The sequence below is a fragment of the Notolepis coatsorum genome (assembly GCF_963971535.1).
Source record: "Notolepis coatsorum genome assembly, chromosome: 5".
NCBI classification, from domain to species: Eukaryota; Metazoa; Chordata; class Actinopteri; order Aulopiformes; family Paralepididae; genus Notolepis; species Notolepis coatsorum.
Window position 1 is genome coordinate 163,772,140 of NC_140169.1, and position 26,758 is coordinate 163,798,897.

General features: G+C 45.9%; 1 protein-coding gene across 1 annotated transcript in view; it reads right to left on the minus strand.

The window, feature by feature from the left end:
* The window catches only part of LOC311228453 (retinol dehydrogenase 7-like), a gene marked incomplete at both ends in the record, with an annotated part of 217,004 nt that extends 200,712 nt beyond the window's left edge, over positions 1–16,292 (minus strand). The window contains one exon of the mRNA XM_084314360.1: positions 15,980–16,292. Coding sequence (XP_084170486.1) covers positions 15,980–16,292 — 313 coding nt within the window. The remainder of the gene's footprint in view (positions 1–15,979) is intronic.
* Positions 16,293–26,758: the final 10,466 nt, after the last annotated feature.

Sequence of the window (26,758 nt, forward strand, 5' to 3'; positions counted from 1 at the left end):
TTTGAGGTATACATTGGGGTATTTTGGGGTAGTTTCTGGTATTTTCTGGTATTTTCTGTTATTTTGGGGTATTTTGGGGTAGTTTCTGGTATTTTGGGGTATACTTTGGGGTATTTTGGGGTAGTTTCTGGTATTTTCTGGTATTTTCTGGTATTTTGGGATATTTTGGGGTAGTTTCTGGTATTTTGGGGTATACTTTGGGGTATTTTTTAGGGTAGTTTCTGGTATTTTCTGGTATTTTGGGGTAGTTTCTGGTATTTTGGGGTATACTTTGGGGTATTTTGGGGTAGTTTCTGGTATTTTGGGGTATACTTTGGGGTATTTTGGGGTATTTTGGGGTAGTTTCTGGTATTTTGGGGTATATTTTGGGGTAGTTTCTGGTATTTTCTGGTAATTTGGGGTATTTTGGGGTAGTTTCTGGTATTTTGGGGTATACTTTGGGGTAGTTTCTGGTATTTTCTGGTATTTTCTGGTATTTTGGGGTATTTTGGGGTAGTTTCTGGTATTTTGGGGTATACTTTGGGGTATTTGGGGGTAGTTTCTGGTATTTTGGGGTATACTTTGGGGTATTTTGGGGTAGTTTCTGGTATTTTCTGGTATTTTCTGGTATTTTGGGGTATTTTGGGGTAGTTTCTGGTATTTTGGGGTATACTTTGGGGTATTTTGGGGTATTTTCTGGTATTTTCTGGTACTTTGGGGTGATTAGTAGGACCCCCCTTGGACTACCTTCACGCAGCTGTCATAGTTTATGATTAGCGCCCCAGAGGGCTTTATATACCTGGACCTCCCTTCCAGTCCGGGTCGGGTCGTTCTGTATCTGTGTTCACTCTGTGTTCATGGAGTTCTATACGTTACCATCCTGTACGTTACCATCACCTGCCACGTCTCCGGCGTGAGACGACGTGCCAGCCATCACCACCTGTCGCCGTTTGCCTGGAGTGGGACACCGTCTTCACTCTCTAATTCTCTACGGGAGGTTTTCCAGTGTTCCCACTCCAGACGTCAAGCCGGCGCGTCATCGCTCCCTAATTCTCTACGGGAGGATGGCGCCTCTTCCCCCCGGCCTCCGCTGTCGGGCCCCTGTCTCAAGTCAAGTCAAGTCTCCGTGCCCGGCCCCCCCCCCCCGAGGAGGAGGAAGAGGATCTCCGTGCCTGGAGTGGGACACCGCCTTCGCTCTCTAATTCTCTACGGGAGGTTGCCAGTGTTCCCACTCCAGACGTCAAGCCGGCGCGTCATCACTCCCTAATTCTCTACGGGAGGATGGCGCCTCTTCTCCCCGGCCTCCGCTGTCGGGCCCCTGTCTCAAGTCAAGTCAAGTCTCCGTGCCCGGCCCCCTCAAGGAGTAGGAAGAGGATCTCCGTGCCTGGAGTGGGACACCGCCTTCGCTCTCTAATTCTCTACGGGAGGTTGCCAGTGTTCCCACTCCAGACGTCAAGCCGGCGCGTCATCGCTCCCTAATTCTCTACGGGAGAATGGCGCCTCTTCCCCCCGGCCTCCACTGTCGGGCCCCTGTCTCAAGTCAAGTCAAGTCTCCGTGCCCGGCCCCCCCGAGGAGGAGGAAGAGGATCTCCGTGCCTGGAGTGGGACACCGCCTTCGCTCTCTAATTCTCTACGGGAGGTTGACAGTGTTCCCACTCCAGACGTCAAGCCGGCGCGTCATCGCTCCCTATTTCCACGGGAGAATGGCGCCTCTTCCCCCCGGCCTCCGCTGTCGGGCCCCTGTCTCCGTACCAGGCCTCCGCCGTCGGGCCCCTGTCCCCGTGACAGGCCTCCGCCGTCGGGCCCTGTCTCCGTGCCCGGCCCCCGCTGTCGGGCCCCTGTCTCCGTACCAGGCCTCCGCCGTCGGGCCCCTGTCCCCGTGACAGGCCTCCGCCGTCGGGCCCCTGCCTCCGTGCCCGGCCTCCGCCGTCGGAACCCTGTCCTCATCCCTGTAAGCAGCCCTGGCCCGTAGCCCTGGCCCTTAGCCTTTGTCCCTGACACTTAGCCCTGTCCCTTAGCCTGTTCGCCTCTTAAAGGCACAGTGCCGCATTTTCCTTATTTCCTTGACTCTAGTGTTTTGTGTTCTCCCCTGTTCCCCTCTCCAGTGCCCCTGGTCCTAGTCCTTGACATTTAGCCCTGGCCCTGTCCTTTAGCCCTAGTCCCTTAGCCTGTTCGCCTCTTAAAGGCACAGTGCCGCATTTTCCAGTTTTCCTTTACTCTAGTGTTTTGTGTTCTCCCCTGTTCCCCTCTCCAGTGCCCCTGGTCCTGGTCCTTGACATTTAGCCCTGGCCCTGTCCCTTAGCCCTAGTCCCTTAGCCGGTTCGCCTCTTAAAGGCACAGTGCCGCATTTTCCTTATTTCCTTGACTCTAGTGTTTTTGTGTTCTCCCCTGTTCCCCTCTCCAGTGCCCCTGGTCCTGGTCCTTGACATTTAGCCCTGGCCCTGTCCTTTAGCCCGAGTCCCTTAGCCTGTTCGCCTCTTAAAGGCACAGTGCCGCATTTTCCAGTTTTCCTTGACTCTAGTGTTTTTTGTGTTCTCCCATAAAGGGACTGTTCCGCCTTTTGTTCTATAATAAAGATTTGCCCTGTTTTGGCTTATTCTCATACCTGTCTTGTGTTGTGCGATTGGGGTCGGTTACAAACCATAACAGTACGACCCGACCAGTCGACGACCCCAGCCAGCACAGACAGTGTATGTGAGTTAGCCCCTGTTAGTTCCCTCTAGTTCCCTCTAACCCACTCTAGCTCCCTCTAGTTCCCTCTAGCTCCCTCTAGTTCCCCTGTTAGTTCCCCTGTTAGTTCCCCTGTTGACTCCCCTGTTAGCTCCCCTGTTAGCCTCGTTAGCTCCCCTGTTGGCTACCCTGTTCCCCACAGCTAGGACTGTCCTTCCAGCTAGCTTGTTCTCCTTTGCTAGTCCAGCCCTGTCTGCTAGCCTAGCTCCGGCAGCTAGCGCAGCCTCTATGCTAATGTAGCAGTACAGCTAGCATAGGCCCTGTAGCTAGCAATGCTCTGGCAGCTACCCAGTCCCTCTGCTAGCCCCACTTTAGGTGTAGCTTCCCCTGCTAGCATGGCCCAGTTTTTTTTTGTTTGTTGCCTTGTCTTGTCCCCTGCCCCGCTGTCTGATTCCGTTAGTGTTCTGCCCCGTCATGTTAGTGTTCTGCCCCGTCATGTTAGTGTTCTGACCGTCATGTTAGTGTTCTGCCCCGTCATGTTGGTGTTCTGCCCCGTCATGTTAGTGTTCTGACCGTCATGTTAGTGTTCTGCCCCGTCATGGTAGTGGAGGGGGAGGTACTGTGAGGATTCGCCTGTTCCCTGAACTTTTCCCTGTCTACTCTCCCTCACCAGCCCCCACCCTTGCGATGATTTACTCTCCTCTACTCTTCACCAGCCCCGACCCTTGGAGGGTCCTACTAATCACCCCAAAGTACCAGAAAATACCAGAAAATACCAGAAACTACCCCAAAATACCCCAAAGTATACCCCAAAATACCAGAAACTACCCCAAAATACCCCAAAATACCAGAAAATACCAGAAACTACCCCAAAATACCCCAAAGTATACCCCAAAATACCAGAAACTACCCCAAAATACCCCCAAAATACCAGAAAATACCAGACAATACCAGAAACTACCCCAAAATACCCCAAAGTATACCCCAAAATAACAGAAACTACCCCAAAATACCCCAAAATACCAGATAATACCAAAAAATACCAGAAACTACCCCAAACTACCCCAAAGTATACCCCAAAATACCAGAAACTACCCCAAAATACCCCAAAATACCAGAAAATACCAGAAACTACCAGAAACTACCCCAAAATACCCCAAAGTATACCCCAAAATACCCCAAAATACCAGAAAAAACCAGAAACTACCCCAAAATACCCCAAAGTATACCCCAAAATACCAGAAACTACCCCAAAATACCCTAAAATATCCCAAAGTATACCCCAAAGTACCAGAAAATACCAGAAAATACCCCAAAATACCCCAAAGTACCCCAAAATACCCCAAAGTATACCCCAAAGTACCAGAAAATACCCCAAAATACCCCAAAGTATACCCAAAAGTACCAGAAAATACCAGAAAATACCCCAAAATACCCCAAAGTACCCCAAATAGTGTGTAATAGTGTAATAGTGTAATAGTAGTAATAGTGTGTAATAGTGTAATAGTGTGTAATAGTGTAATAGTGTGATAGTGTGTAATAGTGTAATAGTGTGTAATAGTGTAATAGTGTGTAATAGTGTAATAGTGTAATAGTGTGTAATAGTGTGTAATAGTGTAATAGTGTGTAATAGTGTGTAAACGTGTAATAGTGTGCTAGTGTAATAGTGTAATAGTGTGTAATAGTGTGTAATAGTGTGTAATAGTGTAATAGTGTAATAGTGTGTAATAGTGTAATAGTGTAATAGTGTGTAATAGTGTAATAGTGTGTGATAGTGTAATAGTGTGTAATAGTGTAATAGTGTGTAATAGTGTAATAGTGTAATAGTGTGTAATAGTGTAATAGTGTAATAGTGTGTAATAGTGTAATAGTGTGTAATAGTGTAATAGTGTGTAATAGTGTAATAGTGTAATTTTTTGTAATAGTGTGTAATAGTGTAATAGTGTAATAGTGTGTAATAGTGTAATAGTGTGTAATAGTGTAATAGTGTAATAGTGTGTAATAGTGTAATAGTGTGTAATAGTGTGTAATAGTGTAATAGTGTGCTAGTGTAATAGTGTAATAGTGTGTAATAGTGTAATAGTGTGATAGTAGTAATAGTGTGTAATAGTGTAATAGTGTAATAGTAGTAATAGTGTGTAATAGTGTAATAGTGTGTAATAGTGTAATAGTGTAATATTGTGCAATAGTGTGCTAGTGTAATAGTGTAATAGTGTGTAATAGTGTGATAGTGTAATAGTGTGTAATAGTGTAATAGTGTGTAATAGTGTAATAGTGTAATAGTGTGTAATAGTGTAATAGTGTAATAGTGTGTAATAGTGTAATAGTGTAATAGTGTGTAATAGTGTGCGTGTGTGTGTGTGTGTGTGCGCATGTGCGTGTGTGTATGTGTGTGTGTGTGTCTGGGTCTCTAGCACTCAAGATGGATTCCAACTTGTATGGCATCTTGATGGAGGAGCTGTGGAACAAGGGAAACCAACCAGGGGGGCAGAGAGAGGGGGAGAGAGAGAGAGAGAGAGAGAGAGAGAGAGAGAGAGAGAGAGAGAGAGAGAGAGAGAGAGAGAGAGAGAGAGAGAGAGAGAGAGAGGGGGGAGATGGAGAGAGAGAAGGGGGATAGAGGGAGATGGAGAGAGAAGGGGGATAGAGGGAAATGGAGAGAGAGAAGGGGGATAGAGGGAGATGGCGAGAGAGAAGGGGGAGAGAGAGAACGGGGAGAGAGAGAGAGAAGAAGGGAGAGAGAGGGAGGGAGGGAGAGAGAAAGATGGATAGAGAGAGAGAGAGAGGGGGGGGATGGAGAGAGAGAGAATGGGGAGAGAGGGAGATGGAGAGAGAGAAGGGGGATAGATGGAGATGAAGAGAGAGAAGGGGGAGAGAGAGGAAGAGAGAGAGGAGCCGGAATCGAACCGGGAATCTTCTGATTAACCAGACGAGCGCTCGGCTCTACCTCCTGAGCCCTCTACGTTTTTTATGTCTCTTTGTCTCACTAAACCTTTACTGTGTTAATCCCTTCCTGGATGCAGCCTGAGTACTGAGTGCCTCAGTCACTACAGCCATAATGTGGAGACACACACACACACACACACGCACACGCGCGCACACACACACACGCACACGCACACGCACACACACACACGCACACTATTACACACTATTACACTATTACACTATTACACACTATTACACTATTACACACTATTACACTATTACACTATTACACTATTACACACTATTACACTATTACACTAGCACTCTATTACACTATTACACACTATTACACACTATTACACTATTACACACTATTACACTATTACACTATTACACACTATTACACTATTACACACTATTACACTATTACACTATTACACACTATTACACACTATTACACTATTACACACTATTACACACTATTACACTATTACACACTATTACACTATTACACTATTACACTATTACACACTATTTGGGGTACTTTGGGGTATTTTGGGGTATTTTCTGGTATTTTCTGGTATTTTCTGGTACTTTGGGGTATACTTTGGGGTATTTTGGGGGTATTTTCTGGTACTTTGGGGTATACTTTGGGGTATTTTGGGGTACTTTGGGGTATTTTGGGGTATTTTCTGGTATTTTCTGGTACTTTGGGGTATACTTTGGGGTATTTCAGGTTATTTTGGGGTAGTTTCTGGTATTTTGGGGTATACATTGGGGTATTTTGGGGTAGTTTCTGGTATTTTCTGGTGTTTTCTGTTATTTTGGGGTATTTTGGGGTAGTTTCTGGTATTTTGGGGTATACTTTGGGGTATTTTGGGGTAGTTTCTGGTATTTTCTGGTATTTTCTGGTATTTTGGGATATCTTGGGGTAGTTTCTGGTATTTTGGGGTATACTTTGGGGTATTTTTTAGGGTAGTTTCTGGTATTTTCTGGTATTTTGGGGTATTTTGGGGTAGTTTCTGGTATTTTGGGGTATATTTTGGGGTAGTTTCTGGTATTTTCTGGTATTTTGGGGTATTTTGGGGTAGTTATTTTGTGGTATACTTTGGGGTAGTTTCTGGTAGTTTCTGGTATTTTGGGGTATTTTGGGGTAGTTTCTGGTATTTTGGGGTATACTTTGGGGTATTTTGGGGTAGTTTCTGGTATTTTGGGGTATACTTTTGGGTATTTTGGGGTAGTTTCTGGTATTTTATGGTATTTTCTGGTATTTTGGGGTATTTTGGGGTAGTTTCTGGTATTTTGGGGTATACTTTGGGGTATTTTGGGGTATTTTCTGGTATTTTCTGGTACTTTGGGGTGATTAGTAGGACCCCCCTTGGACTACCTTCACGCAGCTGTCATAGTTTATGATTAGCGCCCCAGAGGGCTTTATATACCTGGACCTCCCTTCCAGTCCGGGTCGGGTCGTTCTGTATCTGTGTTCACTCTGTGTTCATGGAGTTCTGTACGTTACCATCCTGTACGTTACCATCACCTGCCGCGTCTCCGGCGTGAGACGACGTGCCAGCCATCACCTACTGTCGCCGTTTGCCTGGAGTGGGACACCGTCTTCGCTCTCTAATTCTCTACGGGAGGTTTTCCAGTGTTCCCACTCCAGACGTCAAGCCGGCGCGTCATCGCTCCCTATTTTCCACGGGAGGATGGCATCTCTTCGCCCCGGTCCCCTGGGACCCCTTTGTTCTGCGTTGCCCGGCCCCCCCCCCCCCCCCCCGAGGAGGAGGAAGAGGATCTCCGTGCCTGGAGTGGGACATCGCCTTCGCTCTCTAATTCTCTACGGGAGGTTGCCAGTGTTCCCACTCCAGACGTCAAGCCGGCGCGTCATCGCTCCCTAATTCTCTACGGGAGGATGGCGCCTCTTCCCCCCGGCCTCCGCTGTCGGGCCCCTGTCTCAAGTCAAGTCAAGTCAAGTCTCTGTGCCCGGCCCCCCTCCCCCGAGGAGGAGGAAGAGGATCTCCGTGCCTGGAGTGGGACATCGCCTTCGCTCTCTAATTCTCTACGGGAGGTTGCCAGTGTTCCCACTCCAGACGTCAAGCCGGCGCGTCATCGCTCCCTAATTCTCTACGGGAGGATGGCGCCTCTTCCCCCCGGCCTCCGCTGTCGGGCCCCTGTCTCAAGTCAAGTCAAGTCAAGTCTCCGTGCCCGGCCCCCCCCCCCCCCAAAGAGGAGGAGGAAGAGGATCTCCATGCCTGGAGTGGGACACCGCCTTCGCTCTCTAATTCTCTATGGGAGGTTGCCAGTGTTCCCACTCCAGACGTCAAGCCGGCGCGTCATCGCTCCCTAATTCTCTACGGGAGGATGGCGCCTCTTCCCCCCGGCCTCCGCTGTCGGGCCCCTGTCTCAAGTCAAGTCAAGTCAAGTCTCCGTGCCCGGCCCCCCCGAGGAGGAGGAAGAGGATCTCCGTGCCTGGAGTGGGACACTGCCTTCGCTCTCTAATTCTCTACGGGAGGTTGCCAGTGTTCCCACTCCAGACGTCAAGCCGGCGCGCCATCGCTCCCTATTTCCACGAGAGGATGGCGTCTCTTCCCCCCGGCCTCCGCTGTCGGGCCCCTGTCTCAAGTCAAGTCAAGTCAAGTCTCCGTGCCCGGCCCCCCCCGAGGAGGAGGAAGAGGATCTCCGTGCCTGGAGTGGGACACCGCCTTCGCTCTCTAATTCTCTACAGGAGGTTGCCAGTGTTCCCACTCCAGACGTCAAGCCGGCGCGTCATCGCTCCCTAATTCTCTACGGGAGGATGGCGCCTCTTCCCCCCGGCCTCCGCTGTCGGGCCCCTGTCTCAAGTCAAGTCAAGTCAAGTCTCCGTGCCCGGCCCCCCCGAGGAGGAGGAAGAGGATCTCCGTGCCTGGAGTGGGACACCGCCTTTGCTCTTTAATTCTCTACGGGAGGTTGCCAGTGTTCCCACTCCAGACGTCAAGCCGGCGCGTCATCGCTCCCTAATTCTCTACGGGAGGATGGCGCCTCTTCCCCCCGGCCTCCGCTGTCGGGCCCCTGTCTCAAGTCAAGTCAAGTCAAGTCTCCGTGCCCGGCCCCCCCGAGGAGGAGGAAGAGGATCTCCGTGCCTGGAGTGGGACACCGCCTTCGCTCTTTAATTCTCTACGGGAGGTTGCCAGTGTTCCCACTCCAGACATCAAGCCGGCGCGTCATCGCTCCCTATTTCCACGGGAGGATGGCGCCTCTTCCCCCCGGCCTCCGCTGTCGGGCCCCTGTCTCCGTACCAGGCCTCCGCCGTCGGGCCCCTGTCCCCGTGACAGGCCTCTGCCGTCGGGCCCCTGTCTCCGTGCCCGGCCCCCGCCGTCGGGCCCCTGCCTCCGTGCCCGGCCTCCGCTGTCGGGCCCCTGTTTCCGTGCCCGGCCCCCGCCGTCGGGCCCCTGTCCCCTTGCCAGGCCTCCGCCGTCGGAACCCTGTCCTCATCCCTGTAAGCAGCCCTGGCCCGTAGCCCTGGCCCTTAGCCTTTGTCCCTGACACTTAGCCCTGTCCCTTAGCCTGTTCGCCTCTTAAAGGCACAGTGCCACATTTTCCTTATTTCCTTGACTCTAGTGTTTTGTGTTCTCCCCTGTTCCCCTCTCCAGTGCCCCTGGTCCTAGTCCTTGACATTTAGCCCTGGCCCTGTCCTTTAGCTCTAGTCCCTTAGCTTGTTCGCCTCTTAAAGGCACAGTGCCGCATTTTCCAGTTTTCCTTGACTCTAGTGTTTTGTGTTCTCCCCTGTTCCCCTCTCCAGTGCCCCTGGTCCTGGTCCTTGACATTTAGCCCTGGCCCTGTCCCTTAGCCCTAGTCCCTTAGCCGGTTCGCCTCTTAAAGGCACAGTGCCGCATTTTCCTTATTTCCTTGACTCTAGTGTTTTTGTGTTCTCCCCTGTTCCCCTCTCCAGTGCCCCTGGTCCTGGTCCTTGACATTTAGCCCTGGCCCTGTACTTTAGCCCTAGTCCCTTAGCCTGTTCGCCTCTTAAAGGCACAGTGCCGCATTTTCCAGTTTTCCTTGACTCTAGTGTTTTTTGTGTTCTCCCATAAAGGGACTGTTCCGCCTTTTGTTCTATAATAAAGATTTGCCCTGTTTTGGCTTACTCTCATACCTGTCTTGTGTTGTGCGATTGGGGTCGGTTACAAACCATAACAGAACTTGTAAGTCGCTTTGGATAAAAGCATTCAGCTAAATGACTAAATGTAAATGTAGTAGATGATGGGCTGTGTTCTAGGAGGCACATAGTTGACTAGACAATTTGCAATGTACAGTAGCTTGGTCCTGTTCCATTTAGTGCTTTGTATATAAGGAGGAGGACCTTGAAATCAATTCTAAATGTTACCGGAAGCCAGTGTAGGTTACAGTAGCTAATACAGGACTGATGTGGTCTCTCCTCTTGGTTCTAGTTAGTAGCCTAGCTGCCGAGTTTTGAATGAGTTGGAGTCGTTCTGTGTTTTTTTTTTGGGATGCCAGTGAGGAGTGCATTACAGTAGTCAAGTCGGCTTGAGATAAAGGCATGGATCCGTTTTTTCAGCGTCTTTTTGATTTATAAACGGCCGTACCTTAGCTATGTTTCTAAGGTGGAAAAATTATGTTTTTGTCACCTTGTTGATGTGTGATTTAAAGCTTAGGTCCGAGTCTATTATAACACCAAGACTTGTAACTTCTGGTTTGATCCAAGGAGTCAGTTGCCCCATATTGCTCTGTAACATTTCTCTTTTTGTTATAGGACCGACTAGTAGGATTTCAGTTTTGCCCTCATTTAATTTTAGGAAGTTGTTCGTCATCCATTTGTTTATTGCTAAGAGACAGGCGGAAATGGAGTTTATAGCTGTGTGATCATTTGGTTCAGCGGAGATGTACAATAGACCTTTCCCCGCTGTCAATCACGCAGAGAATAATAACCAATAAGATTGCCCGATTTCTTAAGGCCGCGCCCCTTGAAATAGAGCCGCCATGATGTCTCACAGATAGCCAGCCAGTCCTGCATTGTTGTCGAGAAAATGGTTCTTAGATGTGCTTGGGGAACGTGCAATAATGACCAGAGATATCCAGAAAGACTAAAGGGAGCGCGTTTTATAAATTTTCCAAAGCCTAAAACACAGTTGGAAAAATGTTTAAAGTGGATTAAGGCTTGTGGACGGCCCCATACACAGCTGGATGTGGACAAGATCAACAAGAACAAGGCTGTATGCTCGACGGTAAGCCCGAAAAATATACTTCAGTAATATATGCTTCAACATTTGAGTTAAACAGAAGTCATCACTTGTTATCTTATATATACTGTATAGATAGATAGATAGATAGATAGATAGATAGATAGATAGATAGATAGATAGATAGATAGATAGATAGATAGATAGATAGATAGATAGATAGATAGATAGATAGATAGATAGATAGATAGATAGATAGATAGATAGATAGATAGATAGATAGATAGATAGATAGATAGATAGATAGATAGATGGCTAGCCGATCGTTAGGTAGCCAGCTAATCATGTCTCCTCTCCAGACCTCAATCAATGTTGCTAATGCTAAGCTAGCTAATGCTAACGCATGGTTTAACCTAACGTCGCCAAAAAGAGTCTCCAAAACATTCCGATCAGTTCATGAGCTGAAGGAAAACTACATATAGCTACAGCTACTTAGTCAACACCCTTGGAAATTATGAATTGGAAGTTGTCCAGTTGATTCTAACAACAACAAAAGTTAGAATCAACTGGACAACTTCCAATTCATAATTTTACTCCTAATGTACAGTTTCCTCCCCGTCGTATGTATATATTTTCTGTTAGGATATCTTTTTAACAGTACTGTATATTTGCATATATTGTATGTCACAAATGTAACAGTACTGTATCTGTATGTCATAAATGTCATGCTATATATCTGTTGTGTATGTCATAACTCATAAATGTCATTATGAATTGAAAATGGGGGACCCTGATGTAAACAAGACGAAAGTCTTTCTCTGGTCTGCATCCCCTTAACTATTGTGTGTATTGAGCTGTACTGTATTGTACCCATTCTGCAATCTGTTAATACAGTTTTCAATCAGCTAGCATGAGTAACCTGAATGCCTTACAATATCTGTGATCCACTTTCTCTTCTCTGTCATGCCTATCTCACCTTATAGCATTTTGTTGGCGGGGATGGACCTACTGTGCAATATCCAGACCCTATAAAAGCTGATGGGACCACATGTAAGTCGGTGCGTCCATTGCCAAGGAAAAGACGCCTGCTTGATCCTGACAACCCCCCATCTAAAAAAGAACTACTGCAGGAAAATACTAACTTGTAAGTCCTGAAGACTGGGTATTGTCAATGTCCTTATAGGCGGTGTTGTCTGAATATTGTGATGCGTTAGTGAAGATGTGAATCACTAACTAAAAACACCATTTGCATGTGTGAATCAGATGTCATTTAATAATTTGTTATAAATGCTCATATCTAGTATTAATTTGTGAACCAAAGATACTGCAAGTTCTTGTTACAATCAAACAACAATACATAAATAATACTGAGACCAAATGTTATGATTAATGAACAACATGGATTTATTAATTAAAGTGCATTTATTTGATTATGATTTTGATACTTTACAGGAACATCAATCCCTCTCTGGATGTCATCAACCACCAATCAGAGCTCAGTTATACAGCTACACAGACGTGCACAGCTACTCAGAATGAAGGAGAATGTAAGGGTCTACCTTTCTTTTAGGAACTGAGAAGCATGATCTTTAAAAAATGCAGCAAGTCTGTGCAGTAATCTTTCCATAAATTGTATGTCTGGGAATATTCTTTCCACAAAGATATCTTTCTGCGTAAAAACTATGAATTCACAGAATTGGCAGCCTGTCACCATAAGTTGTCCTTGTATTTGCACATAATAGTCGTGCGTCTTCTTCAATGAAATACTGCCCCCCTCATCTTTGTGTAAACAGAAATCTGGGAATTTGTCGCAAGCCTCCAATATCAAACAGTTTCTTGCCTTATAAGGACATTTCACTTCGACTATCCCACTCTCGCCATTGTCACACAACTTCCCGTCAGGTGTGGCTCCTAAAAAATCAAACTCTGAATTGACAACAAGACCACACTCGTGAAAATGTCTGGCGGGATAAACCTCCAGATATTTGGCCTTGGCCTTTGCCTCATTCCTTTTCCCATACTCCAAAGCCGGGGCACAAATGGATGTTAACCGGAAAACACTCTCCAGAAATTTTGTTGTTGGGGCAGATTTTCTGTTTACCGCTTTCGCAAAGTTTGAAGCAGTCAGTCGTGACCTCCGCTCTTCAAACCAGTCATTTGACAGAGCCTGGGCCGAGTGCGTTCTTCCAGTGCTACCAGGTTTGTGTCTGCAGTATTCAGATCTTTGTAGATCGCTGGAAGCTTCACTGGAGATGGCTGGTGCACAGATACATTTCCACACCTCTGGTGTGGAATCGGGTCTGTTTTCTTCTTGAGATTTCTTGTCTGTAGAATAAAAGCAAAATGTTATTATTGTGATGTCATGTATATGTGGAAACTCCCTAACAATAATTGTAATATTTCTGTTTCCAGGGGTTTGCCCTTTAGAAGTATTGGGCACTGCTGTGGAAGGTGCAAGATTGAAGTCAGAGCTGGAGAAGAAGGAGAGGACGATAACCTGGTTGAGAGGGCAGCTTCTTGAAAAGGAACAGATAATACAGACTCTCGAACAGGATGCTCAGAAAAAGACATTCTGTACTGTACAAAGTGTTGTCCAAAAAGAAACAAATATCAAAGGGCTTTTTAAGTACTACACTGGGATCACATATGTTAGATTCATGTTATTGTTAGATTTTCTTGTGCCTGCTGGCTGTGATGCACCTTATGCAAAGGGCCGTAAAGACATGAAGTCACTAGGAAAATCCAATGGCCTATTTTTGACATTGTGTAGGTTAAGACACAACTTTGGACTTCAAGATTTGTCTCAAAGATTTGGAGTATCCATGCAGTCTGCATGACTTGTTTTTAATACATGCATAGAACTTATGTATTTTAAATTTGGACAAATTAGCATATGGCCTCATAGAGACATTATTATTGAAAACATGCCTGAAAACATTAGAAAAGAATTTCCTTGAGGCGGAGCCAGGCGTTCATGGAGTGAGACGTGTTTCACGAGAGCTCCCTTCTATCGTGCAAAATACACTTTTCTCCCCATTAGTCTTTATTTTATTTTTATTTGTTATTTGTCTGCTTGTTGAGTCGTCGAGTTTCAACTACTTTCGTCGACTTTTTTCAACTTTCTGCGATGTCGGTGGTGGAGACCAGATCCATGAGCACTCCAGCCGGCAAACTGCCACCGGGTCTACCCTCGCCGTCGCCCGGTATCAGTGAGATAAGCGAAGCTGTTCTCTCGGTCATGACCAAACTCCATGCAGACTTTGAGGTACGCTTCGCTGAAACACAAAGAAAAGTGCAGGCGGAATTTTTTGATACCCTTCATCGAGAGATGACAGAGGAAATTAGGTTGGCGGTCCATCCATTGAGAGAGAAGATGGAGTCGCTACATGCTGCCTCCACGGCTAATGCTAACGAACTAGCCACGCTAACGACGGAGGCCTCACTACAAGGCGAGAGGCTGGCGTGTCTGGAGAGCTCCCTGCTGGCTAGGCAGGCTGAAGTTACCAAACTACAGTCGGTAATTGTGGAAATGCAGTCCCGGGAGAGACGCTACAACATCAGGATTGTTGGTGTACCGGAGGGCAGTTCATGGGTACTTATGATAAAATACACCAGGATCAAGACAGATGGTCGTCCCTTCCTAACTCCTTACAAGCCCGGGCTTCCATAATCAAAATGAACGTCCTGCCTAGGATACATTTTGTTAGCTCAATGCTCCCCCTGCACCCTCCAATAGACCACTGGCGCAAGGTACAATCGATGGTATCTAAGTTTATCTGGAATAACAAACGCCCGAGAATCAAAAGAGCTACTACTCAATGTAGGAAACAAGATGGGGGCCTCGCAATCCCTGATTTTAAGCTTTATTTCTGGTCCTTTTCACTGAGACCTCTGATGTGCTGGCTAGACCCTGTAGATGCTGTATCTTGGCGCTCCTTAGAAGCGGCTGCGGTCTCACCGCTAAGATTGCAGGATGTGGTGTACTCCACTGTCCCTATTTCGAAATGCCGACTGAGGTATGGACCGATCATAACTCACGTGATCCAAACGTGGCGTAATGTACAGAAGTCGTGTGGGGTTAAATGCCCATGGCACCTGGACTCTCCAATTTTTAATAACCAGCAATTACTTGTTGGGCACAAGCCGGTTAATATTCCTCAATGGCAAAGGAGGGGAGTTCATACTCTGGAGGATATTTATGATAAGAACGGCCTCCGTGCGTTTCAGGACTTAAGAGAATTTTATGATCTTCCCGGCGAGTCCTTCTTTCTTTACCTTCAACTAAGGTCAGCGCTGAGGGCGCATGGCGTGCCGTGGGCTCAAGCTTTGCACCCACACCCCTTCCTCAGGCTCATAGTGGACAGGACAACCTCCAGAGGGTTTGTCTCAGACTTTTATACGCTCTTAATTCAATCCACGTATAAAAATGTATCATTGGATACAATCTGGCATGTGGATATCCCGGAGTTGGACCCCGAGTTAGACTGGGATGATGTTTGGGCAAATGTGGCATTGTCTTCCCGCAACCCCAATCACCAGCAAATGAATTTGAATTATATTCATAGGACCTATCTTACACCTAGGAAGCTATTTGCTATGGGACTGATAACCGACTCTCGGTGCACTTTGTGCTCTCAAAAGGCCACTGGCACTTATATGCATATGTATTGGGATTGCCCACCAGTGGCCCGCTTCTGGAGGTCAATAACGGATAAACTTTCAGATCTGTGTGGCTTAACTATCCCATTCACAGCTGTTACGCTACTCCTGAACGATATAACAACACTACCCGCGTCCGTACAACTGAAAAGGGTTGTCCTAGCGGGCGTCACAGCAGCGAAGAAGCTAATAGCATTGAGGTGGAAGGAGCCTGAGAAGCTCACAGTGATTAACTGGTCCCTAACACTGTTGGATGTGATTTATCTGGAGATATCCACGGCGCGGGTGATTGGGGTGGGGCAGGCTGGGATTAACCTGTGGTTATCTTATCTGATCTGATCTCATCATATATTATATATATTTGTTTTGAAATATTTTAAATTAGTACACTCATTTGAGTAGTGTATACTTCTTCCTACTCCTTTTCGAACATGTAAATTGAGTTATGTTTTGCTTTTGTTTAGTTATTTACATGTTCGAAATAAAGATTTCAAAAAAATAAATAAAAAGTCTTATCTGATCTGATCTGATCTTATCTCATCATATCTGATCCTATCTCTTCTCCTCTTACTCACCCTTGTCCCCGACCAGCGCCTTGATGGCGGCGGCGGCCTTGCGGACGCTGTCCTTGTCCGTGACGTCCAGGTGGACGGTGGTCAGTCTCTGGGAGCAAGCCTTCCTCAGCCCGTCCTCCCCCCTCTCCGTGAAGCAGCCGGCCACCACGTTGAAGCCCAGCGAGTCCAGGTGTCTGGCCAGGAGGTTCCCGAAGCCGGAGTCGCAGCCGGTGATGTAGACGTACTTCTCCGACTTGTTGGGCACCCTCTTGGTCTCCAGCATCCAGCGGTAGAGGTACCAGAGGGCCATGAGGCCGAGGATGTACTGCAGCATGGTCCTGTGTGACGACGGAGAGAGAGAGGTGTTCTTCAATCAATCAATTCAATTCAATTATCTTTAATGACCACCCAGCCAGGCTGGTGGAATCAGCGTCGTTTGGGACATTTCAAACTACAAGACTGTCAAGTTTTAAACGGTGGATACCAAACAGAGAAGGTAAACTTTGAGCCGTTGAACAGTAATCCAGAACAATTTTATTGCACTGTCAAATATATATATTTGATCTATTCTACAATTTTATTGCACTGCACTATTTTATTCTGTCTATTTTATCTTACTCTTTTTATTATTGTCTATTTAAAACTGAATCAAACCATAAACAAGGTGGCCTGTTGGGATGTTAAGATCCTAATGTGAAAAACTGTGATTTTATATTGTCTGCACTTTATGTGCTCATTTTAGGCCTGTCTTTTTTCTGTTGTGAAGCACTTTGAGCTGCAGTTTCTGTATGAAAGGTGCTCTACAAATAAAGTTTATTATTATTATTACATTTCAAGCCTTTATTTGAACTCGAAAGGCAACAGAGGTTTCCCTCACTTACAGACAGTCACATACGGAAATGAGCAGTGATATAAAATCACACAGCATATAAAATCATAACTATAAGAGAACAAGGCGAGACTAAGAGCAAGGATAACAGATAAATTAAAACACGTACAGCTTGATTGACAACGGTTGGAGATTGAGGTTTTAAACTTTGCAACAGAGGGGATAATCTCAAGCTGTAAGGACTGTTGGAGTTCATTCCCTGAGCTAGAGGGGCATCATAGAGAAATGCAGACAACAATAACTAAAATGTAAAGGATGTGTTTTTCTCAGGTCAGCAAGGAGACAGCGTGAGGGAACTGCTGCATCATGCATTAATTAGACTAAACTAAACATTTAATATTGGTTCATATATAAAAGAAAAGAATGAGGACACTGAATACAAATGAAAGAAGGATACGCTGATTTATAGAAGATTAACTATAATCTATGGTCTATAATGCATAACTGCACTGTAATTTTATTCTAATTTAGTGTATATATTATATTCTACTACGATCCTGGACAATTGTACAGCCCTGTCCTATATTATTTTCTATTGTATTCTAATTTAATTTAAATATTCCATTTTATTTTACTTTAATTGTGTGTTAATGTTGATGCACCAATGACCAAGGCAAATTATGTGCAAGCTTGAACAAAACTTTATTAACAGATTAGAATGGGTACAGTACAAATACAGCTCAATACATACAATTGTTAAGGAGATGCAGACCAGAGAAAGACTTTCGTCTTGTTTACATCAGGGTCCCCCATTTTCAATTCATCATAACATGACATAAATGACATACAGATAGACAGTACTGCTACATCTATACATTTATGGCATACCAGATTTGCAAATACAGTACTGTTTGTGATACGAAAAGAGTCCAGAAAAGAGAGTATATACATTTGACGTAGAAACTGTACATTGGAGGAGGTTGGGTAGGTGGGGGGGGGGGACTGTACATTGGAGGTGGTTGGGTGGGTGGGGGGGGGGGGGGGGGGGGGGGGTTGTGTAGGAGGGGTGGGTGGGGGACACTGTACACCTGAACAAGCAAAACTGTACATTGGAATATTGACAAGACCATACTTGGTCATTTACTGTACATTGGGGGGGGGGGTTGTGTTAGGACATTTATAGGGGCCAGTTTCGAATTGCAGTCTCCCGTAGGTGTTTTTTGAGAGTGTTTTTGAAAGTGGGTAGTGATTCACATTCCTTTACAGCTTTGGGTAGGGCGTTCCACATTGATGTGGCATAATTGCGAAACGTGTTTAGTCCCTTGTTTGAGCCGAATCTGGGTTTAACATGATTTGTGGAGCTCCCTCTGGTGTTGTGATCGTGGTATTCACTGACCTTTGGGAAGTATTTTGACATGTACATGGGTACCTATTCACTTCAACCACTGAAGTGGAACGATATCTTGCAGCATGCACGGAGAAAACCAAGTGTGGAAGAAGACTTACTTCAAATGTTTGTTGACGAGCGCCTCGGAACTGCAGCCTCCTCCCTCTCTCTCTCTCTTTCTCTTTCTCTTTCTCTTTCTCGACAGTGTTGCGTTGTGTCCAGCAGATGGAGACCCTACACGTTACATGAGACCTGCTCCAAGAGAGAGAGAGAGAGAGAGAGAGAGAGAGAGAGAGAGAGAGAGAGAGAGAGAGAGAGAGAGATGTGACAGTAAAGTGTGATAGTAATATACAATGTACAGGTGATTAAACTGGGTATACAATATATAAATTAGTACTACAGAGTAATAGTGCTAATCAGATGTATGTACAGAGTTGTAGTATTAATATGAACAATGATACAGGTATAAAGAGGACCGCGGAACCGGTAGGACCAGTAGGGCCATGGCCCTACCAACTTTGGGGTGTATCAAACATCAAACATTATGTAAACATTAATACATTAATAATAATAATAATAATAATAATAATAATAATAATAATAATAATAATAATAATAATAATAATAATAATAATAATAATAATAATAACATTAATTAACATTAACAGTCAAATCAAATGTATATCAGCAAATACATTTTCGTTCTTAATGTATTGCACTTCCGCGCGCTTCCCGGGTATAATTTCCACTATCTGTAAGCCTACGTAAAAAAAAAAAAAAAAAAACTTGAACTAGCCTATCACAAGCGACAAATTCTGTTTCCTAATGATTGATTGGCTATTGTGTCATGTGAGCACGGTGTAGTGTAATGTGTTCCTATACCTCAATGAGCCAGTCAGACAGTAGGTACCTTTGGTTGTAGCTTTTACTGTACGTCCGTGTATCACCATACAACATGCCGTGAGCCTCTGAACTCTACTCAAGTCCTGCCCACTCCCTTAGGCTATTGGCTTACACCTCATCTCCCTTTTTGAACTGTTAGAATAACATTTCCCAGTTCCACATGAACATCTTCACATAACATTCACTTACAGAATAAATGTGTTTATGAAACTGGTTAAACAATGCACTTTTTATGTGTACATTAGAACATCAAACAATGCACTCTTTACGTGTACATTAAAACATCAAACAATGTTCCTCTCACAGATCTAGTCTATGCGGTCTGACTACCTCTCTGCCTGACCTTGTTCTGACTGTGTCAGGGGAGACCCGAGGTGAGTCCATACTAGACAGTACTGGTTGGGGAGAACCAGGCACAACAGGAATGTCCTCCTGTGGTGTATGACTGTGTCGGGCTTCGCGTCTCTGTTCAGGCATAGGCACTAGGTGATGACGGTTTCGTCTGATTGTGCCATGTGGCCCACTGACAAGGTAGGACCGTGGTGTGTGATGTGCGGCTGTCACTGTGCCTGGTGACTTCATATCGGTGACCCACACCGGATCTCCTGGTGACAGCGTTGTGAGATTCTTCACCCTGTGTCTCTGGTCGAAGTGCTTCGAATCCATCCATCTCTTCTCTCTTTCCCTTTGCTGAAGTCTCCTTAGATCGGGAAGTGCTGGCTCCAACACCGCTGGGAAGGTAGGCACTGCTGTGCGCAGACGGCGTCCCATGAGCAGCTGTGCTGAAACCATTACTCAAAGGCGTCAACCTGTATGCGAGCATGGCTAGATATGGATCTGATGATTTCTTCAGTAGGTTTTTAATCGTTTTAACTGCTCGTTCCAATTCGCCATTCGATTGGGGAAATCTCGGACTGCTGGTTGTGTGCACAAAGTACATAATGTGCAGCGAAGGCTTGCATGTCCTGTCCCGAAAACTGGGGCCCGTTGTCGGATATCAAAGTCTCTGGAATTCCATGCCGAGCGAACATCGATTTGAGGTGAACTATGACATCTGATGATCTTGTTGGGCCTAGTTTGGCTATCTCCACATACCTGGACACATACCTTAGGCTATTGGCTTACACCACACATGGCACGCTGCACACAGAGGTAAGCTCATACTAACGTGCATCCATTTCAAAATAGCGCTCTAGTAGACAGCCTCTATCTATACGAGAGATTGCATTCTTAACGATGAAGCGTCGAAAAATCACAGATTTCTTCGTTTTTGTTTTCAAATCTTTTTATTTTTCATGAGGTTTCACATTCAATCGACAGATCTACAGAATGTTCAGTGTCACTCTCATGAACAATTTTTAACAATTTTCCTTGTGCTCCCCACTCAATCCATTCTCCCATCTCTCACTCACACTCACACACACTGGGACATACACACACGTACACGCGCACACACGCGCATACAGGCATACACACACACACACATACACTTGCCCACATACACACAAATAAACAATTAGACAACAAAAAAAAGAAAATAATAATAATAAAAATAAAAATAAAGTAAAATAAAATAAAATAAAGGGACAGTAGGTAAATCATAAGTAAATAAGGAATAAGGAATAAAAGTGCAAATGTCGGTATTGTAAACAGTGACATTTTATAGTACCCAGTTGCTCACACCCGCTTATCGATGGCTACTCCGACAGAGAAGGGTCCGGGCCGCTGCGTGTTCAGCTCCCTTTCCCAGACCCGACCCCGTGGGGGCAGGGTTTGACAGCCATGCGCAGGCAACCAGGCACTTTAGGCGGCACTCGGCTGCCATGTGACTGCGCGCACATCGGTAACAGCGCCTGTTGGACTTTATCCAGTGACTCACTTCTTCAGCGGTCATCTTCTTGAACAGGTCACATTGTGACAACCAGTGTTCCTTTTCGCAGTACGGGCACACCATCTTCCACTTCTCTTTCATCGAGGGGGTACTGTGGTTCTTGCTGCTCGGTACTGATTCTGATTGGTGCATGACAGTCACCAATCTTCGGCCATCGTTTGCTCTCCTAGGTCCCTCTCTGGAGCTTGGTGTGCTCCGCACGAACGTATCCAACCGTAGGCTGCTGACTTCTCTCGCCAGGAAGTCGGCTAGGTCTAGGAGGGATGGCTCGGGACCGTTAGGATCACGGTGGTCTCTTTGCCGCCTGAAGCGCTCCTGTCGGGCGGGCGGCAGCTTCTCTAAAATCCTCTCGACATTCGAGTTTGCGTATAGTTCGTGCATACCCTTTTCTCGTTGCGCCCCCAGCATCCCTACCAGGGATTGTACTTTGATAGACAGGTCGTCTAGTGAGCGATTGTCTGTTGCTGGGGGTAGGCGGTCAATATGCCTTATCTCTTGTATTACGTAATCCCATATACGTCCATATCTTTGGTCTAGTGCTGCTAGAGCCGCGGTGTATGGGGTCGTAGAGGTGGCATAAGCTAGCGCTATGTTGTGCGCTCTGGGCACTTTCAGGTGCTTCAATAGGATAGCATACTTGTGGCGTTCATCAGCTACATCCACCATCATTGTCTCTAAGCACATCCGTAGCTCCGTGTACTGTGCTCGGTTCTCATGGGTGAAGTCTGGAAACGTCGGTGTGCCAATGTAGGACGCCGTGGATGGCTGGCACATCGGTGAGCGTTGGAAGAGAGGCCTCCTAGGCGAGTCTCCTCTTACGCCTCTCGGTGGGCTGGTACCGGCAGGGTACCATGGCCCGCTGGTCCAGGTGCTATTCCTCGGGACTGGTCGTGCGTCATGCTCACCCGTGAATAGAGTCGGGGGTCTGTAGCGCAGAGCCGCGGGGGTATAGCCTGGGCTGTACTGGACCTCCTGGTCCTGTGGAGTAATGTGCTGCTGTCGGGCTTGACTCTCCTCCTCTCCCTCTTCTTCCTCTGTCAGGTCATCTAGATCCTGTAGTCGTCTATTTAGCCTCTCCGCGGTGTACGCCGTTCCTTCCTTGTAGCTGGGTATCACTGGGACCAGTCGGGGAAGGAGTTCGGAGGGGGGTATAGGCTCTCTCTGGTGGTCGGGCTCAGGGTCGCTTAATCGGTTAGGGGAGGGTGCCCTTGACCCGTGTCTTGACGAGGCCCTGGAACCCCTTGTGGAGGGAGGGGGTGTTGCCCTGGCGATCAGCTGCTCCATTAGCTGCGATTGTAATCGGTCGCGCTCGGCTTCGCGCTTGGTGAGAGCGATGTCGCGCTCTGCTTCTCTTTGGGCACCGGCAGCGGCACGCTGGGTGTCGGCCCGGTCTCTTGCCATATTCTCTTCCGTCTGAAGGCGTCTCATCTCCAGACGTATACGCTCTTCGTCGCTCCGTTGCTGCGCTTGAATGCGTTCTCTTTCCATGGTAGAATGTTCGCGCTCACTAAGCGTCTGTGCTTGGAGCCGATCGCGCTCTGTGGAGGCTGCTAGGCTGGCGAGGAACGCCTGTGCCAGCATCTTGTCCGCCTCGCTGGGGGAAGACGCTGGTTGAGGTGATCCGCTCCTGGCAGTACTCGTTGGGGATGCGTTCTCCTGCGGGGAGTCCTGGAGCTCTATCTCCTCGGCGCTCTCCTCATCTTGTTCCGTGCAGAGTTCCATCTCTGGAGGGTTGTCTTCCTCCCGGAGCTCTCCGGAGACTACTTCTTCGGTCTTGGCGGGGGGTAAAGTCGTGTCAGTTCCCTCCTGGTCCCCACCGTGAGCTTGGTCAGTTACATTAGAACCCACTAGGGCCTCTGTGGTCGGGGTATCCTGGTTGATAGGGTCGGACATAATTTTACTTTCTACTTTTACCGCGTTTACCGTTTGTAGAAGGCTAGGTAGTATACTGGCAGCGTAATCCTCTAAGTACTGAGGTGGCTGCCGTCTACGCTGCGGGAGTTCTACTTTAGGAGGACCGTTTCGTGGAGTGTTCATCATAGGCCATTTCAATATTAATACCACTATATTAATATTACACTAATTACCCTCCGGCTCGAAGGACCAATTGTAACTGAGGGGTACAATTCCCTGACTGTATTGATAAGTATGGTATCATTAAACCACTACCGCTTTATGTACTTTAACTACTGGCCATACAGTACACGATATCTAAATATGATGAACACTTTCCACAATGAAATCGGTTCCAGTCAAAGGTAATAATCAAATATTTAATGGAGCAAAAGGTACATAGAATATTTATCTTACATTTATCATTTGAATGCACTTGTAAGGCAAATGAGTACTCGTAGGCAAATCAACACTGAATGTCCAATCTCTGGTTACGCAGGAAGCAAGTATACAACCTGGCTCTTAGGGAATTACATCTATGGTACACTTAATGATATAGCGGGATATTCTGGAGGGAGTCCTCCCGGTTGTAAGCCGGTAGGGGGGGTAGGAGAGCCGTCGGTAGTAGACCGTCTGGTCAACGATATCTATGGAGACTTCAAGTACAGAAGACAGTGCAATAGACTCTTGATCCGCAGATGAATACACCTTGGTTCTCTTGTAGGCTGTAGCTCCACAATGAAGAAGAAGCTAGGCGACCTCAGTCTCTCTGAGCGCCGACTCAACTTGACTCCTCTCGGGGGTAAATCCAACACTCACAGGCGTCGGCGATTATCCACTCCACAAATCACAGTACCAAAGCAAATATATATTCCAGCCGCATAGGGCTCAGCAGTCGTCGGGTAGGTAATCCAGTGTACATGTCCCTCGGTCCTCGCCTAGATCTCCTCGGATGAAAGCGCCATGTGGTCGGCCCAACCTGGATAAGACTCTAGATAACACGAGGAAGCGTTGGAGATGCTGGCCACTTTAGAACTCTAACCGCACGATGCACCATACATGATAGACTATTATTACTTGATAGAAATACGTCGCACTCGACGGTACAGTGCCAAACTCTGACAATTCAGTTATTAATTCGCACGAGGTCTCAATGCTATTCTAAGGCCAAACAGGCCATACTTCACCGCACGTCGTATCGTGGGTGAGGCTTCACGTTCTGTTACTAAGTTGGGAAGAAGGGTAAGGGACTTCTACATTTACTTGCGCCATATTTATATGCACGGTGAACAAATAGTGCCACTCTCATTTCGGTAGCCGTATCCCTGAGCGGAGCCGGGGCTAGTACGGACATGTCTCGTCGGTACCTTTGAACTTGACGCCAGGGGCTGGTCCCCTGGCGCCTGGTCCTTTGTCCAATAAGAGAATGAACTATTATGGGCTATAGTAGGCTAAAGGGATATTCCGTGCATATGTACAAGGAATATACAAGGGATATCAAACGACATACAAATACTATTCAATATATATCCATAAATAAATATATATATTCGGTTTAATCTGATCCTTCGTAACAATTATTATTATTATTATTATTATTATTATTATTATTATTATTATTATTATTATTATTATTATTATTATTATTATTATTATTATTATTATTATTATTATTATTATTATTATTATTATTATTATTATTATTATTATTATTATTATTATTATTATTATTATTATTATTATTATTATTATTATTATTATTATTATTATTATTATTATTATTATTATTATTAAAAGTTTTGAACTACTGGGCCCAGGATATGTAAACACCCACCTGCCTGTGGACATTATCAGCTGTGGGTGCCGTGATGATATAATGACTTTAACCTTCGGTAGTGTGGTAGTGAAAGGTTAACCGTCTGTAGTGTGGTAGTGAAAGGGTTAAAGGAGGAGCAAATTCCTAACGAGTCACCTGTCCTGCCGGGCGTAAATGTAAATTACCCCCGACCCCCTGAATCCTGCCGCGATCAATCAAACTATCCCTATAGTATTAAATATGAATTCCTTCAAAATGAGGTGTTCCATACCTACATTATAATATATTTATATATATCCATATCTGTCTGAATATACCTGCATCTAAGCCTTCTACATACCTACTTATACACCTGCATATAACCCATATAACTCTGTATGATAGCATGTAATACAGTGTATATACCGTATATAATATATATATATATATATAATATATATATATATATATATATATATATATATATATATATATATATATATATATATATATATATTTATTCTTACTGTGTATATATCCACATCTGTCTGTACATACCTGCTTTTTACATATCTGTAGATCTCTTACCTACTCTTACTATACGCTGCTGGCCAGTATGACTTACTACCATAGTGTAATGATTATCAGTGCTATGCCGATCTCCATCTAGTGGATATTAAAAAGAAGAGACCACATTGCAGAGACATCTATAATGTCTAATTATATTGTTAAATACATAAAGGACATCAAATCATAATGGAATTGTAATAAAACAATATCACTGCCAAATCATCACGGAGCGTTGAACAGAGTATGTTACCTCCTCGGCCGGTTTGACTATAGTATTTTTATGATTTACCAGAAGTGCTGAGTCCAATGTAGTCTGGTGAAAATGGTCTGGTTTGCGATCGCCATTGGTACCTCTCTACCACTGCTTGAGTGTTCTCAACTCCGGCGTGTGAGCCCCCCTGTTAGGGATTGTAATGCAACCCCAATTGCATGACACAGACAGGTAATCAGAGTTAGCCAAAACAAGGGCATAATTTATTCACAACAAAAAAGCGGCACTGTCCCTTTAAGGGATAACTCAAAATACACAGGTGAATCTTCTAGAGTCCATGAATGAAATGAAAGTTCTGAGTCTGGTCCTGTTCAGACTCACCAGAACACTTGCAGACAGGCAACACAGCAAACGGGGTCCATGAAAACGGAGTGAGAAACATAGGCATCCTCCCGTGGAAGCCTAGAGAGCGATGACGATGCCTTACACCACAGAACACTGCCGACGTGCAACTCAGCAAACGGGACCCACGAAAAAGGAGTGAGATCATAGGAATCCTCTTGTGGAAACATTGAGAGCGATGACGATGTCCCACACCAGGAACGAGGCCCACGGAGAGAGAGTAGGGCAGTAGATGGGACGACGTCTCACCCCAGAGACGCAGTGGTAGATGGTAGCAACGGATGGCACGACGTCTCCCAGTGAGAACATAGGAAATCCTCCCGTGGGATTATAGAGAGCGAAGACGATGTCTCACCAGGAGCGCGGCGGTTGATGGTAGCATACAGAATGACCTGGCAATGAGTGGAAGGCAGTTGGCAGTCTTTGTAGTCTCCCGACGAGCTAAATGCCAACCACTCTCAGGTGCGTGAGCTGAATGTTCAGCACGCCCCCTCGTTGGGAAGCATACAGTTCCTACCCAGCCCTCACACCCCCACACTAAACTAGACCAGTTCAAAAGGTAGGCGATACTGCCACCTATCGGGATTCGATCGTCATTTCAATTCCAATTCCCTCAGAGCTTCAGGGATCACACACCAAGGTCCGCCTGACTGTTTAGTATAATAATAATAAAAAAATTAAATAAAACGAGGATTACTCGTTTTTGGCGGTGACCGCATGGGAGCCAAAAACAAGTATACTTGTTTTTGGCGTTCAATGTGTTAAGGAGGATCATCGAGGAGGTGAAAAAGAACAACCTTACAGTGGGTCTCTGTTTCATTGACTTCAGGAAAGCTTTTGATTCAATACACAGAGGTGTGCTGGTGAAAATCCTTAAAGCCTACCGGGTCCCTCCTAACCTGCTCCGGGCTATAGAGGC